The sequence below is a fragment of the Lipophrys pholis genome (assembly GCF_963383615.2).
Source record: "Lipophrys pholis genome assembly, chromosome: 3".
Classification (NCBI taxonomy): Eukaryota; Metazoa; Chordata; class Actinopteri; order Blenniiformes; family Blenniidae; genus Lipophrys; species Lipophrys pholis.
In genome coordinates, this window is record NC_137627.1 from 21,581,088 (window position 1) to 21,594,961 (window position 13,874).

Sequence of the window (13,874 nt, forward strand, 5' to 3'; positions counted from 1 at the left end):
GCAAAACCCGGAGCGAATAAATGAAGCAGCAGCAGAAGCGTTTCATAAAAGAAGCAAGGTTTAATTTACAGTTTTACTAAATGTACATTTCTTTTTAAAAAGTGTCATTATACACAATAAATACAATACAAAATTAATCTGTAATACTATACTTCAAATTCTCTTCCGGGCTTTTTTGTACATTATTATTGTTCCTTTTTTTTCCATTTCAATGCTTGTGCTGTGTTTGTGTTTGAATTGTCCACCAGGCTATAAAAAAAGACACACACAAAAAAAAAAAACATACATGGGAGGCAGGGACACCGTGGCAAAGAGATGAGACAGACAGACACACAGAAAAGATGTGTTAAAACTTGCCTGACCCCTGCTGACTGAAATGCATAAAGACTGAACCTGGCATGAAAAGCAACAGGCAGGGCAGGGCAGGTGTTTCCAGTGTCGAGGCGTGATCCAAACACATGATCCTGGAAAAATCATCTGACACTGAAAGCAGGAAAGAATCTAATTTCATTTACATCCTGACAGAACAGTACTATAGTATCCAAGCAGACAAGAGGAAAACCCTTCAACATGTTTCACTTGAAAGCATCAAGTGACGTCTACATAAAATGTAGGCATGGTGGAGGGTGAGGCTTGTGACTGTTGCAAATTAAAGACAAGTAGCTGCTGTGAGAATCATGTAACTGAGCTTGTGTGTTTAAATGCTATATAAAGACATTATTGATAAAAAAAAAGGTGAACTGCATCGTTTCAGCCTGTTTGTTTGCATCTGTAGGGCAGCGTTACCGTCGTGGTGAGAGGACCTAATGCAGTAGGCACACGATTACAAAAGTTTGATCCTTTTCTGATGAAGAGTTAAGTGAAGACTTTAAAAACAAGCTGCCTGATGTTTGCTAGGACAACCAGGAGATAAACCACTTTGAATGGAGACCAGGCAACATGAAAGGAATGTATAAATACTGAAGAGAAGGGGGTAAAGATGCGAATGGATTAAAGATATTTTTGTGTTGTTTCTCTTGTCTGGTAGAAAACCTACACACAGCCTGTCAGGCACCTTCAAGTCTGAGACGTCTCCGTTTTACCTTTGACCACTTACTTAAAGTGAATGGTAAAGAAATGTCTGGACAATTCAAATGAACAAACAAAGCCAACACAGCTTGGCAGGGTAGTACAGTGATATTGTGTTCACAGCGCCCCCTTCCCCTGCTTCCCGCACTGTCCTTTCAGTCCTGCCCTCGTCTGCCGGGCCTGAGGCGAAGGGGCTGTTATCTGCTCTGGGTCTGGGGCACCAGGTTGCCGTTGTGGCCGCGGCCACCAACCTGAGGGTGCTGGGCCAACGAGGAGGACGCAGGAGCTGAGGAAGGGGGCGGGACCGCAGACCTATGGGATGACGACGCCGAGCCCCCTGGCCGCTGACTTTGGTGTTGGTGGGTCCTGCTGTTGCCCCCCTTGATGTGGTGGCCGCGGGCAGACGGCTCCTGCTGCAGGTTCAGGATGCTGTCGATGGCGCACTGCAGGTGCTCGTTCAGAGAGTCGTCCGGAGGGCTGCCGCTAGAAAAGCTGGCGTTGTCCATGTCAGGAGAGTCTGACTTGCAACGTTTGGCAGGAAGCAAAGAGTCTCGAGTGAAGGAGGACTCCGGGGAGGGAGGCCCAGGTGCATGCTGGTCCATCCTAAATGTCCCTCCCACCCTGTGTCTATTTTTACCACTCAATCGTTTAAAAGTACTTACATCGGTCTCTTGGTCTGTGTGCTCCTCCACTCGCTCCTTCGCGCCCTCCCTGTCGAGGAACTGCGGGAGGTGGTGGTGTTGAGTGGTTTTAATACCACGGTGAAAGACCTCGTCCATTTCGTTCAGCCCCTGCATCGCGTTCGCTAAGCGACCCGAGTCGTGGCTCGCCTCCGTGCGAGCGTGTAAGGCCTCCCTGTCTCTTTTCTCCACCTTCACACTGGCTATGACTGTTCGCTCTGAGGGAGGGGTGGAGGCCCCGTGTCTGGGGGGTGACGGCGTGGTTCTGGGGTAGGACAAACTTTCATCTCCTCCTCCCGGGACTCCGGGTCGGACGCGGGGACTGATGTTCTCGCGGTAGGTTTTTCGAAGGGGCAGGCGGCAGGTTGTCTGTGAGGGGGTGGCAGTGGAGGTGGGGTTGTGTTTCAACCCGGCCGTGTCGTGGTGATCCAACGTCCCGTTCATCTGTGTGGAGGACGAAGAGGAGGAGGTGTGGGAGGAAGATGAGGCTGCACTAGAGGGGTTGTTGCCTTTCGACGGGGTGTTACACTGACTGGTTGATATTGTGACCGATAGCCCGGAGGACGCAGTGCATACAGGGGACTGAGTTCTGATGACTGTGGGCGGGGCGGTTGATAAAGGGTGGGGCTTTGCAGGTGGTACAGCTGCTTCAGGCTGAGTCTGCTGCTGCGTTACGGACTGGCTGCTCAGCTGAGGTTGAGGTGTGTGCACTGGGTCTAAGGCAGTGTTGTGGACCACCTTGCTGAACCCGGTCTGATCCTGCTTGATTTTCAACTTCAAGCCGATTCTCCTGCGAGCTTCGTAGGTCTTAATGGGAGGTTTGCTGGTTCGCTGCGGGAGCGCGTCATCGTCGTCGGCTGTTTTAGAGCTCGAGGAGGACGCTGCTGGAGGACGGCCGAAGGAGGAGCTCTGGCTGCTGGTTTCAGTCAGCGGCTTGGCTGCTGCAGCTGGAGGCGGGGGGCAGCTGCTGGACCAAGACACAGAAGCTCCACCCCCCCCATGCTTGATGACCAGTTTGGTAGGGGGGAAAGGGGAAACAGAGGGGGCGGCAGGAGGAGCTGCAGCAGGAGGTGGCACGGACACAGGGGCTGGAGTTGGGGTGGGTGCAGGATTTGGGAGAGGGGCTGGGGCCGGGGCAGGGGCAGCAGGTGCAGGAGCAACAGCAGCAGCAGCAGCAGCAGCAGCAGCAGCAGCAGCAAAGACGCCTGTTCTCACTGGCGTGGGTTCAGTAGGTGACGATTTCTTTTGAGAAATGACGCTCTCCAACATTCGCACATTTGCCACAAACTCCTCTGCAAGGAAAGAAACACAGTGACATCAGCATTACAATACAAGACACTTGAGCCTTCGTCACGAGTGCATCAAGCCATCATTTAGGATCCTTTGGTCTTTTAAGGTAATAAACTCAATGATTTGGTTGCTCTCTGTTTAACAAGCCTTACTTACTCAAATACTTGGCAATGGATATGCCAAGACTTACTTACTTAAGGAGCTTTTGAAATCTTTAAAATATACATGATGCCATTAGTAATTGATAAAAAGTACACACGCACACCGGATTTTCTGGACTATTGAGAGCACCTGGATATAAGACGCACCCACAAGAGAAAAAAAGAAAAGGACATATACAGGCCGCACTTCACTATAAGCCGCGCAGAGAGAGAGAGAGAGAGAGAGAGAGAGAGAGAGAGAGAGAGAGAGAGAGAGAGAGAGAGAGAGAGAGAGAGAGATCAACAGTTATTTGCTGATTGTGATTCTGAGGAGGAAGATTTCTCAGCCATCACTCACAGCCGTCATCTGCTGGAGTTCTGGACCACAGAAAGCAGCACAAGACGACATCACGAAGAGCAGAAATATCACTTTTAAAGGGAAGTTTTGGAGAAAAAGAGACGCTCAAAACAGCATGTACCTACATGTGCAAGTAGAATCTGGCGGCATGAAGCTCGTTAACCCATAAAAGTCCATAAATTTGCTGCGTCATCGTATAAGCCTCAGGGTTCAAAGCGTGTGAAAAAAGTAGCTGCTAATAGTGTGGAAATGACTGTTTACTTCGTTTTTTTTACTCCCTTACCGGAGCAGCCACATGTGCAGCATCTATGGCCACAGCACCATGACTACCAGGTGGAATAATATTAAAGCAGAAAGTTTCACTTTAAAAAGTTACCTGACGGCTGATTGAGAAAGAGAAAGTCATTAGCTTTACTTTGTAAAACCGAATTTAACGACAACAGAAGTAATTCTGCAGCAAATGAGCAGGTTGCCGACCAGCAGCCACCAAACTGCTGAAGCTGGATAAAATACTGGCTGGTAAAATATTAATTTCTTTTCTTTCTCTCTTTCCCTGGCTGTCCTCTTTACTGTGTGTGTGTGTATTACAGTACATTATTGCCACTTTGTTCATGTAATAAGTTTACAACTTAGTTTCTAGAAATATTCAAATTCTCAAAGTGATGGACCTGCACTCTAACAAAATCCAGACTTATGTTAGATGTTTATTAAGTTATGTTTTTAGTATTTTGTTAATCTTAGAGAAAAGGGAGCTAAAAGGACGTTATAAAAAAAAAAGGTCTTTGAATTTAAATATACTCTCTGTCTGTTGAGTTGTCATTAATACCGTGGTTTTCCTCTCAATAAATATCCATTACAAGCTTCAGTCTTCAGTGAAAAAACAATGCGATTAATCGCAATTAATTCCAGTAAATTTTTTTAATCAATTGCCAGCAGCAGACACACACACACACACACACACACACACACACACACACACACACACACACACACACACACACACACACACACACACACACACACACACACACACACACACACACACACACACACACACACACACACACACACACACACCTATCTCATGAGAAGTGTGAAGCGAGCCAACGTCCATTTTCATAATTTTCACCAAAGCTAGAAATGCTGCACAAGCTACATACCCATCTTAATGTGCAGCACCTCTTTGATTACATGCATCATTAGTCTGAAGCCTAAAAGAATAAGTGCAGAGTTACCAAATATGGTCACCTGCATGACCAAAATGAAGGCTCAAGACTAAATAAAAGTTATACATTGCACACATGTGGCTTTTTAAAACTGCCTATTTCCCACCACTTTCTAACATTTCCAAGACCAAACTAAAAGTTTGAGCAACAAATAACTGCTATAGAATTAGTTTATACTACTCAAAGCCCAGTGGAGCCACAGATGGAAGAATACCTGGTCTCTCCTTGGCCAGAATCTTGTCCTGATTTAATGCAATCTTCTCCTCCTGAATGAACATCCGGTCGATCATCACCATCTCTGCCGAGGGCCCCAGTCTCTGCTCAGGTACAAACGCCAAAACCCATCAGTTCGAAATCAGTTCGGGACCGAGCAGACAATAAGAAGGCTTCGGGTGGCAGTGCTGCTTTATATACTTACTTTTGACTCTGCAAAGAGCAAGTAACGATATTTATCCAGCATGGCCTGGGTCCTTTTCAGCAGCTGGCAAGACACCCTCTCAAATTCATCATCCACTAAGCACAAGAGGAAACAAAATGTTGACGCGGTTGATGGATTTTAAACAGCACACCTGAAGCAGCAGCTGCAGATAAAACCGTCTGTTACCTCTTTGATAATCTTGAGAAGAGTTGGCAGTTCCCTGGTAGAGATGGTAAGGCAGCAGTCTGTGCAGTGTGTCCTCGAAAGAGTGGAAAGGAGCACTGTAGTTTGGATGAAGCGCTGAACCCTGATGTTTTCTTAGCTGTTCGAGCATCCTGCGGTGAGGGGAAAGGAAATGCATACTATTCAAAATTAAGCCATGAATGAACAATAAAATGCACCTCAAAATACCTGCGGCTCATACCTGGCTTCTTTACTGGGCTCTGCACTGAAAGGCATTTTCATTGTTGTCGTCTGTGATGTAAGCAAAGCGATGGATTAAAACCTTCACACTGCATCCTAATCATCAAAAAACATTTGAAGTCTTGGGCCACACTCATTTACCTGAGTTTGCACGGGGACTGGGGGCTGTGGAGCAGGCATTTGAGTAAGGTTACCTCCCAACACCTGTATCTGCATCCCACCTTTCCCCAGAGTCATCCCTCCCACTGAGCTGATCACTCCTGGCTTTGGCTGAACCTGAGGGAGGAAACAAGATAGAGAGATATTTTAACGTGGAAACGGATTAGAAATACAACCATTTTAGAACTACTGGACAGTGTGGAGATGACAGGTAAATGTAAACGCAACATATTTCCTTCCAGTGGGCTTCTTGCCATTTTGGCCCTAACTGGACTGTCCTATCTGAAAATTGTGATATAACAACACTGCAACACAACAGATTTGTTTTTAGTTTAAAGGTGGAAGCACTATTTCACATTTATGAGTGTACTCTTATTTGTTTTTATTGTCATAGCCAGCAGAGCTAACAAATTGTGAGCTCATAAAAATGTTTCTTAAACAAAAAGACAAATCATTAGGATTTGAGTTTTTGACATGTGGACATGAAAAAATCTGTTTTGCAGAGTGTATTCTCATTGTCAAACAAATCCAAATAAGAAATACTTCTACATGAGCGACGTAGAGAAGAAACATTAAACTAGTGAATCAATTTCAACTTATGGCTCAACAGCAATACTAGTTTTTCTATCCATCCATCCATCCATTCCCGCTTATCCGTTTCTGGGTGGTTTGGGTGGCAGTCTGAGCACCGTCACCCAGATCACATTGCACCAATAAAGAACCTTTCTGCAGGTGAGCCCACTGTAAGGTGGGACATGAACCCACTACCTTGAGAGTGCAAGTCTCATGCTCTACCAACTGAGCTAGCCAGGGGGTCTAGTTTTTCCAACGAAAACCATATATTGTCTTTGTATTTAATCCGTCCAATTTGTGCTTTAAACTAACGACATATATTAATAGCAGTGGGCAACCACAATGCAGTGCCTGGGGGGAGTATTTGTGAGATAAGGGCCAGAACCGTGGGGTCACTGTGCTCAGGGACCCAGTAGTGGGATTTGAACCGGTGAACAGTCACAAGCTCACTTTTTTAATCTAGGCCACCAGTGAAGCCCCTCGGGAAAAGAAATTGCCCACTTCTGCCGTTGAGGAGTTTGAGGTTTGAAATGTTACTGACCTGTACAGGCTGAGTAAGGCTGGCAGGAGTGACAGTCTGATTCACCATTGCTCCAGCTGGCCCTTGGCCTCCTGAGAATACCTGTAAGTCACTTGATGCTAAAAATAAATAAAAGCAGTATTACTAGAGGGAAATTTGTAATGTGCACAAGAAACATTGGGACAGACTAAAAGATGCTGAGCTACTTAGTAGGAGTGAGGAATGGATCAAAGGAAAAGTTAAGGCTGAGCAGTGTGAAGACAGGTTAAGATGGTTTACACATATGAAGATTAGAATTATTGTATATATAGGAGTAAAGGAGGACGTCAGAGAAGATTCATCGATGTAGTGAAAGAAGACATGGACTAGCAAAGGAGGCAGGGGACAGGGTGAGATGGGAGGCAGATTAGCTGTGCCGTCCCCTGACCGTAGCAGCCGCAACAGAAAAGACAAAGTGTGCAGGAACGTGCTGTTTTGCATTTGTATTCGCATGGTTGATGTCACACCTGTAACAGGGGTTTTGACAAGCACTGACGTCGGCTGCAGCATTGAGGGGAGCTGAGCAGGAGCAGCAGCACTGGCTGATGATGCGATCACCACTTTATCAACAGGCACACCTTGCTGAGAACTAAACTGACTGGTGGCTTGAGGCTGAGGAGGCTGCTTGGCTTGGATCATGATGCTTTGCTGGACCTGAGAACATATCAGAACAATGTCTTTACATATCAAGTCTGCAGAAAAGTGAAATACATCAAGGACCACAGACTGTTACAACTCAAAGATAAAAATGGCCGACTGAAATGTACCTGGTGCAGCTTCTCCAGCAGCTGTTTCTGCTGAGATGACGGCTGAGCGATGGATGACAGAGTCTGAATTTGTGCTGCTATAAGTTGCAGATGGTGCTGCTGATCTGACGTCAGGCCCTGGATGGGAACTGGGGCCTTCACTACAGCGGTAGAACAAATGCTGATGGGAGGTGCAGTGAACTGGTGCTGCACCGGCGGTGCAGGGGGAGGCTTGGGTGACTGTGACATGGGAGGCCTATCTTGTTGATAAGGGGCAGGCTGAGAAGCCGGCCGCGGCTGAGGCTGCAGCTGCAGCTGAACTTGAATTTGTGCCTGCTGGGGTGGTGTCTGCTGGGGCTGGCCTTGAGGGGACTCTGCGATTTGGTTATGAACAATAAAGAGTGGAGGGTGGGATGAAGGCGTGCAGGAGCGAGAGGGAGTTTGGGGCTGCGGTTGAGGCTGAGAGGGGGGACGCGACTGCTGTTGATGGTGCGGCGACTGGATCTGCTGGCTCAGAGTGAGAGGGGATTGCGAGGGCTGAGGACTTTCTGCCACCGGGGGCACTGTGGCGTGTGATGTCAAGGCTGGCGACGGGGACATGTTCTGGATCTTCAGAGGCTGTTGTCCACTGGAGGGAACCTGAAGAAATGCAATCATAATATATTGACATGCTTGTCAAATTGAAAAAATAAAAAAAGCAGTTTAATTAAATAATAGCAAGAAATTGGGACAGGAAGCAAAAATACATAAAAATCTCTGCATGCACGCTGTATAATAAATATGATTCTAGTACACAATCAAAGATTTCACACAGAACGGGGCTGGGCGATACAGCTTTAGCACACTCTTTATCAGTATACATTAATGTTGTCAGAATGTATTATGATATACTACATAAATGCATGATCACATTAAACCAATTACAATTGTAACACTTTGGTTAATTTTTCGAGTTTGCACAATGGTGAAAATACGTATAATCCCATTCAGTTGAATTGAAATAATTTGAGGCCGTATGAAAATATCACCCAACCCCAGTTCACTCAAACACAAGCTGAACAACACCAAACAAAAGCAAAGTGTTAGACTTCAAAAATCTAGTAGACACTGAATAAAAGGTAGTAGAAGGTTGATTTCTTGAGCGCTGGAGGAAGATTACACATAAAGAGGGAGCAATGATCATTTGGCGAGACAAAAAGGAAAACTATTGACGAAAGCAAGAAGTCAAGATCTGTGGGTCTGTGATGGGAAATTAGCAGGTGATCCGAAGACTTCAGGAGCGGGGATCAGGGGAGTGTGTAATTCATTTCTTTTTCTAGGGTGGGGTCATTTCACTGGTCAGACTAAGGATTACTGATTACAAGGGGAGGTGGCACTGTAAATGAGCCTGAATGAAAAGTGAAAGACAAAGAGGTTTGAGGTGATTCATCAACAATTAGTTATTCAGCAGATGAAAGTGAGTTGACTGAATTTGACTGAGTAGTGTTAGTAAGGAAGTGATCAAGCACCTTGGCAGCTCTTCAGTTAATAATGAATATGGATGTTTGTTTGTTTTTTTCCAATTGCAAATGCATGTAATAATGAAAAACAAACAGAATGCTTTGAATGGTTAACTTGATTGAAAAAACACTGATGCTTGGTTGCCAGCCATACAGTACATAAAGGTGCACCTAACCAAAGTGTTGAAATGACTGTGATGGACACAAAGGAAGTGTAGACAGGTAGAATGAGCATGCCAATACATATGGAGCAATGCAAGAAAACGCACAAAAGCTGCAAGCAAAGGGTTTGATTTTGCAGTGTCGGAGAGCCACGTGGAAGCAGCGACTACTGCAGCAGGGAGATGCAGAGCGGTGATGGGAAAAGGTAGGATAACCTAACATTGTGGTGGCGGCAGCAGTAACAAGTGGGTGGGGCTCAACATAAAGGGGCATTTCTACCTGCTTCCCCACTGTTGTCATGTGGGAGGGGCCGGGGGAAGGGCTGTGGCTCTGACCCACCCATGAGTCTGTTAATTGGCTGTCATGGACAGCGGGGGCTGGAGTAGTGACGCTGTTGCTGCTGACGATTACAGATGCCGGTACGCCCACAGAGGGGGTTGACTCATTCTCTGTTTGATGCTGCTGCTCCTGATACAAGTACATTTACCATTTCAGAATGGGGGAGGAGGGAAGGGGAGGAAGGGGGTTGGGAGGAAGGGGGAGTAAAATTGTAAACCAAAGAGGTCAAACCAACATATCACTCCGTGCATGTTATGTATTTCTTTAAATAAATGTCAACAGTACACAAATGCAGCAAACAGTTTGGAAAGAGCAGGACACTGACCTGTTGCAGGAACATCTGCAGAGACTCCTGACTCAGGATCATGCTGGATCCTTGGTTGGTGAAAAGCAACCTTCCCGGACTGTGCTGAGCCTGAGGGGGGACCAGCCCCACTGCTGTGACAGAAGAGGAGGTGGGAACAGACATGGACGGAGAAGAGGAGGGAACTGTGGTCGTCGTGGACACAGAGGGAGCCGGTTGCATGGCAAGGATAGAAGACTGCTGTACAATCTGCTGGGGAGGATGAGAGGCCTGGTCCGTAGAGCTTCCCAGAACAGTAACACACTCTCCAGGCTGCCCTTGAGCCATGGTTACTGCACCTGTGCTGCTGGGGACTCCACCTGGCTGCGGCTGCAGGGCAGGCTGAAGGCTGACGGCGGGGCTCAGGCCCTCCACTTGGCTCAGCATGGTCAGGGAGTTCTGAATGGGCATGCCCTGTATGACTGTCTGGGTGTGACCTGCGACAGTGTGGGTCTGCGTCTGATTTTGACTCTGGGCCAATGAGACAGGCATCTGAAAGAGTGTGGGTGTGCCCATCTGGCCAGGCTGTAGCTGAATGGATCCGGAGAGGATGTGGGCAGCACCAGGATGGCCCTGTGAAGTCAACACCTGACCTAAATTGATGTTCTGGTTTGCAGTTAAAATCTGGTTTGCAATAAGTTGTGTACCAGGCCCCTGGCTAGTTATAATGTGGCCCCCAGGGTGCTGCGTGAGGATCTGTCCACCCGCCTGTAGCTGCGGCAAGAGAAACTGGTGGTTTTGACCTTGTAGAACAGTCTGAGAGGGAATCACGATGCTGCTCGGTTGGTTTAATAAATGTACACTAAGGGGCTTTCCAGATGCTTGTGCTGCTTGTTGCTTGAACAAGGTTTGTTGGAACTGAGGGCCTTGTGTTGTGGCTTGTGTACTCAGGACAACATTGGAGCCCGGCTTTCCAGTCAGGAAGGCTACATTCTGAGCAGCAGAAACTGGGAGTTGCTGCAGCCCGAGAGCCTTATGGGCATCATTCTGCAGGGCTTGGGGTGCTGGCTGTGACTGCGACTGCTGCTGCTGTTTAAAGAGCTTCGGTTGGATGGCTCCCCCCTGAGGGGGTTTAGGCTGAATGGGTGTTGGTGTGCGCTGGATGATCACGTTCTGCATGATTTGGCCTTGGGTTTGCGTCTGGGGTCCGATTCCTGAACTTAGAGGGGTGCTGCCAAAGCCCACGAGTCCGGCAGGAGCAGTCATTGTACCACTACTGCTGCTGTTTGTGCTGCTGACACAAACAGCAGGTCCATTTAAAGCTGGAGATCCCAAAGTGGCCTTGTTACTTTGGATCAAAAGTCCACCTCCCGAGCCTCCCAGCCCTGCCTGCGAACCAGCTCCTGAAACCTCTGGCCCAGACTGGTGCAGCTGGTAACCACCCATGGCCTTAGCCAGGATTGGTTGGCCAGACTGATTGATAGTCATGACTGTAGGCTGACCCACAACCTGAATCTGTCCGATCCCCAAATGTCCAGACTGACCTCCATTTGAAAGAGCTTGGATACTCGAAATGGGTTGAAGTGTCACATTTCCCAGGCCCACGGGCTGCATAAATGGCTGAACACTAATGGCCTTGTTCATGACTTGTGGTTGGATCTGAAGGCCCTGCTGAGCGAGCACCGACCCCAGCATGTCAGCTGTCGTGTTTGGGGGGGTCACAGTGGTGCTCGGGGTCGACCCGGGAAAAATCGCTGCTGTCCCCCCAACACCGATGCCTACGCCAACCGTGGTGCCTCCGGCTCCAGAGAGGCTGGCATCAGGCAGCGTCTGGACCACCTGTGTGAGGCCTGGAATTCCAAAGGAGCCGAGGTCCAGCTCGGCCTCGGCCTCCTGTAGGCTTTGCTCTGTGATGTTGGCTTCAGCCAAGCTCTGCTGCAGGATGTCACATGGCTCGTGATTTGTCCCAATGCCATTGCTCCCACCTTCTCCGCCTGGGGATCCTCCCAGGATATCATCATCCTCCAGGAAGTCCAGGTCAACGCTGACTCTGGGGAGGCCTGTCGACTCGTTGGCCGACAACTGGACCGCCGGCTGGACCTCTGGAACATGGCCCTTCAAGAAAATGGAATAGAAATCAGAAGAAAACAAAACCGCGTGTTGTGAAGTTTCTGATCCCCCTATAGAGTGCTGAAAGTGAACTGCAGACAGGAAACCCCACAAGGACATCTTGTGCGAATTTGCAGCAAATTAAAGCTGGTAAAGTGTAGATCTGTTAGTAGAAAGGGAGGGGGGACTTGGAGATGCATGCTACATAGACGGATAGAAAACAGAAGGAAGAGGATTGGGGGATTTTACTCACCCCAGTGGTAGAGAAGAACGAGCTGGAGGGGTCACTCGAACCATCCAAAAGGTCGTCAGTGTCCAACTACAGACACACCCACCCAGGATAGGACAGACAGAAACCAAAAGCACCCAAACAAGCAGGCAAAAGTCACCAGGACAGACAAACATACAAACCAACCATCAAACAGAGGAGGGCAAGGAGGGGACAGAACACAGTCCAGACAACCCAGATTGTAAAGAACCAGTTAAAAAGATAAGCGACAGAGGGGCAAAATGATAGGAACCACAGAGTTGGGAGGCGTTAGTATTAGCATTTGTCATTCTGTGAATTAGTCTAATAAAAAAGGGAGGACAGGCTGAATCCACAATGAGTGCAATCAAAAAGCAAAGGCAATCAATAAGTAGAGAAAGCAGTTAAAAGGGTAAAAGAAAGCAGTGAGGGATGCAGGTTTCAGGGTGCAGCAACATGTAATCTGAGTGTGACTTAAATCCAAAGCCACACAAATTCTAACTGATGTGAGCACTTACTAAAACACATCAAGTGCCCATCACATCAATTACCAATTCACTGCTTTTTCCCCACACTTATACTCACATGGGTCTCAGATCCATGAAGAAAGTCATTGAGAGCTTCTGGGTCACTGTAGAAGAAAAACACTGATTCATAAAACAGCAGGACGAGACGAATGCCTGAATTCTTTTTATTAACATTTTAACAGATATTGAACAGTGTCACTAATAACTTACCAAATTACATCTAGAAGGCACCTGCCATCTTCATCATCCATGACAACTGTTAGAGATAAGGAGTTTGTTTTTTAAAGTCTGATGATGACTAACATCAATTTATTCATCATATAAAAACACAAGAGAAGAAAAATGATACTCCTGGAAAAATTTATTTTCGGGGAGACTTTATATGGAACTCGATTTATATTATATACATACTTCCTTGACACAAATGTGAGACTTTTACCACCGTAATTACATTAATGCTAGAGCTAAACAACAGATCATAATCGAGTGATTCAATTTACATTTAGCAAAAAACGGACTGAACTGCAACAAACAGTATCTTTCCATAAACTAAACATGGCATCATATTGCATGCAATGCATGCAAACATTATAGGCAAATCAGAAGAAGTCCTGTTGCTTTTCATCTCATGATAGCAATAGTACGCTATACCTAGTGAAAAGCTTCTGAAATGCTGCTGGCGAAACCTACAGAAATGCATGTGATCAATAAATGAAATGGAAAACAAATGGTGCAGTTTCATCTGTTTAAAATTCGGTCCAAGAGAAAGAGCACTGTCACTTAGAAATGCAAACCATGAAGTAAAGGGACATTAACATGCTTTACTTTTTGTTCGTATATTTATGGCAAGTCATATCGCAGTTACAATACTCAACAATGGTATTGCTGCTTTCTTCTGATTGGAGTTTGACACATTGCATGATGCTTTTAGATGCTCTGCAAACTACGTAATTCTTTATGCTAATCAGCTGCACCCAAAAGCTGGAAATACGTTCAAAAAGCATTAAAACGGCACAATTTCACCTCCAAGTCTGAATTGAGGTATCGATCGTGGAACGTTTGCACTGA

General features: G+C 46.8%; 1 protein-coding gene across 2 annotated transcripts; it reads right to left on the minus strand.

The window, feature by feature from the left end:
• Positions 1-43: 43 nt before the first annotated feature.
• bicra (BRD4 interacting chromatin remodeling complex associated protein) lies at positions 44-13,060 on the minus strand (the record flags this gene model as incomplete). Of its 2 annotated transcripts, none has more annotated exons than XM_080459911.1 (13): positions 44-3,040; positions 4,977-5,082; positions 5,181-5,275; positions 5,367-5,515; positions 5,605-5,654; positions 5,745-5,879; positions 6,877-6,974; positions 7,362-7,548; positions 7,662-8,279; positions 9,581-9,769; positions 9,966-12,038; positions 12,865-12,910; positions 13,017-13,057. In XM_080459911.1, 13 exons carry the CDS (start codon positions 13,055-13,057, stop codon positions 1,266-1,268), a joined length of 5,562 nt encoding a protein of 1,853 aa, XP_080316037.1. In that variant the 3' UTR covers positions 44-1,265. The 2 variants fall into 2 exon arrangements, with proteins under 2 accessions (XP_080316037.1, XP_080316038.1); XM_080459912.1 differs by having other exon boundaries at positions 313-3,040; positions 4,977-5,079; positions 13,017-13,060.
• Between the last annotated feature and the right edge of the window lie 814 nt (positions 13,061-13,874).